Source organism: Urtica dioica, chromosome 8, assembly GCF_054948205.1.
Source record: "Urtica dioica subsp. dioica isolate 48M chromosome 8, U.dioica_male_clone48M_v1_H2, whole genome shotgun sequence".
Classification (NCBI taxonomy): Eukaryota; Viridiplantae; Streptophyta; class Magnoliopsida; order Rosales; family Urticaceae; genus Urtica; species Urtica dioica.
Window position 1 is genome coordinate 3115076 of NC_142763.1, and position 2269 is coordinate 3117344.

The 2269-nt window shown below is 41.3% G+C and overlaps 1 protein-coding gene across 1 annotated transcript; it reads left to right on the forward strand.

Annotated features, from left to right (window-relative positions):
* LOC149387299 (prostatic spermine-binding-like protein) lies at nucleotides 1-1074 on the forward strand. Its single transcript, XM_089624722.1, has one exon. The coding sequence runs from the start codon at nucleotides 125-127 to the stop codon at nucleotides 659-661; it is 537 nt and encodes a 178-aa protein (XP_089480848.1). The 5' UTR covers nucleotides 1-124; the 3' UTR covers nucleotides 662-1074.
* The last annotated feature ends 1195 nt before the right edge of the window (nucleotides 1075-2269 follow it).

Below are 2269 nucleotides of genomic sequence, written 5' to 3' on the forward strand. Positions count from 1 at the left end.
TGAACCCAATTCACAATTGCAGCAAAAAAAAAAAAAAAAAAAAACCCAATTCACAAACTGTTCAACGATCCAAAGAAACAAAATCCAAAATCCAAAACACAGAGAAACAAACAGAGAAGAAAAAATGGCGATGAATTATGAGAACAAGAACGTTTCAATGGCAAAGCTGTTCGTTGACGGAGAAGAAGAAGAGTTCGTGATCCTGAGTGTCTCTGGAGACGAAATCGACGACAACAGCGATCTTGATCTCTCTCTTTCTCTCTGGGAGTTCGTCGACGTTCCAGAATCCGATCAACAAGACGAACCAGGGAGCGACGAAGAGAAACTTCCAGAGAAAGAGGATCTCGAAATCCAGTCAGAGTCCGAGGCCGAGGCCGAGGCAGAGATGATCGAAGATCGGCCTCAAGAAGAGAGCTCTCTCTTTCTTGGCCAAGAAGTCTCCGACCACCGCGACGAAGACGCCGATCGCGATCGCGCGTTAGGTCTGAACGACGATCTCGTCCCGTGGAACGTGAGCGACAAGTTCGGGAACCAGAGGCTGAAGAAGTTGGGGATGCGAGGGTTTCAGAAGGTTCACGGCCCCAAAAGATCTTCGCATTCGGCGACCAAGCGTGGTGGTTCCAAAGGAAAGCGCGGTTCGGGTTCGAAGCGTGGATACTGAGCCTGATCGAACGAACCAACCGACTTTTCGCGTAAGCTTGTTCATCTGAAGCACGGAAAGTCTCGTTGGCTTGGTATTTTCTTGGACTGTCTTGTCGATATATGGTAGTGGGTTTAGCAATAAAGAACTGTGTGTGTGTTTGTGTTTGTTAATTGTAGTTGTATATGAGTCATTTGGGGGATTGATCTGTGTGAGAGACCAATCTTCTCTTCGGCTCATTTTGTTGATGTAGAAAGTAACTAGTAGTAGTAGTAGTAGTAGTAGTAGTACTATTAGTGTAACCTTGTCTTGAACAAAGTTGAACTGTTGAAATTTCAAGAATGTAGATACAACGAATGACTCGATGAATGAACTAACGCAGCCAAAGATCGGTTGTGTTGATCTTTCTGACGGATTCTTGGTTTCTTTTTGCATATTTTTCTCTGCCCTTTTGTTAACTTTGTTAAAGAGCTGTTGATAATAATTCAATACCGTGAAAAGAAATGAACTTTTATTGATCCTATTCGGTTGTGTTATGGCTCTTTTGAATGTAGCATCGAGTGTTCAAATGGGCTCGGTGGTTTTCTTTTTTTATATCTTAACCGGTTGTTTTGCCAATTATGTAGAATCTCGAATACTAAGAATGTTCTCTCTCTCTTTGATAAGCATTTTGGAACATCTGAGTATGGACTATGGGATACCGAAATCCATCATTTTGAGAATTGTACAAGTATTCCTGATAAACTTTCGTACTTTCGAGTTAAATTGTGGTTCTTTAATTGGGTCACTAATCGATCAATGTTCAAATACTTGGTAAAGTTCGAACCAAGTGTATATTCGGTTTCATTAGTGTTTTTCAGATACTAGCAGGTTTGGATTAGGGTGAAACCAATCTTCTTGGTCAATGGTTCATCAATAGACTGCAGTCTTTTAAAGCCGCGTCCAGATTTTGGGCTCTTTGATTCTTTGTTTAGGACTCGATATGTAATTTGTTATGTTAGAAGTTGGTTTATTTTTATGACTGTCGGAACCATTGCGAGAAACAACCAGATAAACAATGTGCTTTCAAATTCAAAGAATGAATTCTGTGTCTCTGAAACAAGTTAGCATTAACGCTGTCCTCTGTTTGACTGTTTCTAGTGAATGGTGATTAAAAGAAATAAAGCTCAAAAGGTTTGACCTAGGTTAACATATATTTTTCAGTACTGAATTTTTGGTAGGGTTTTTTTTTTTTTTTTCCCTTCACTTTTGTCCAGAACAATCGATATTAAGGGAGCACTTTCTTCTCACCTGATAAAAATATCAAAACTTAAAGCCATTTTAACATTATGCCGTGACCGAAATTGGCCTGCAAGACCTTGTTCTTCGCAGCCCTTTGAAGTCTTGCTTTCCGTCTCGCTGTTCTCTCTGTTGCTGCGCCGTGGAGAATCGCGCTCACTTGTTTAGAGATTGCAGCTTCGCTTCTAGAGTTTGGTACAAGATTTGCTCCTCCCTCTCCGTGGTCGTCCCCCCTCAAGTTGGTGTTCCTTTTGAGGATTTCAGTCTTTGGTTTGGCTCGGTGGGCAAAGATATAAGATCACGGTCTGGTTTCAAGGCCATCTTTTTTGCTGTTTGCTGGGCCATTTGGAA

Excerpts from the sequence above, each read along its gene's own strand:
- LOC149387299 (XM_089624722.1), top strand. The coding sequence starts at position 125 with ATGGCGATGAATTATGAGAACAAGAACGTTTCAATGGCAAAGCTGTTC.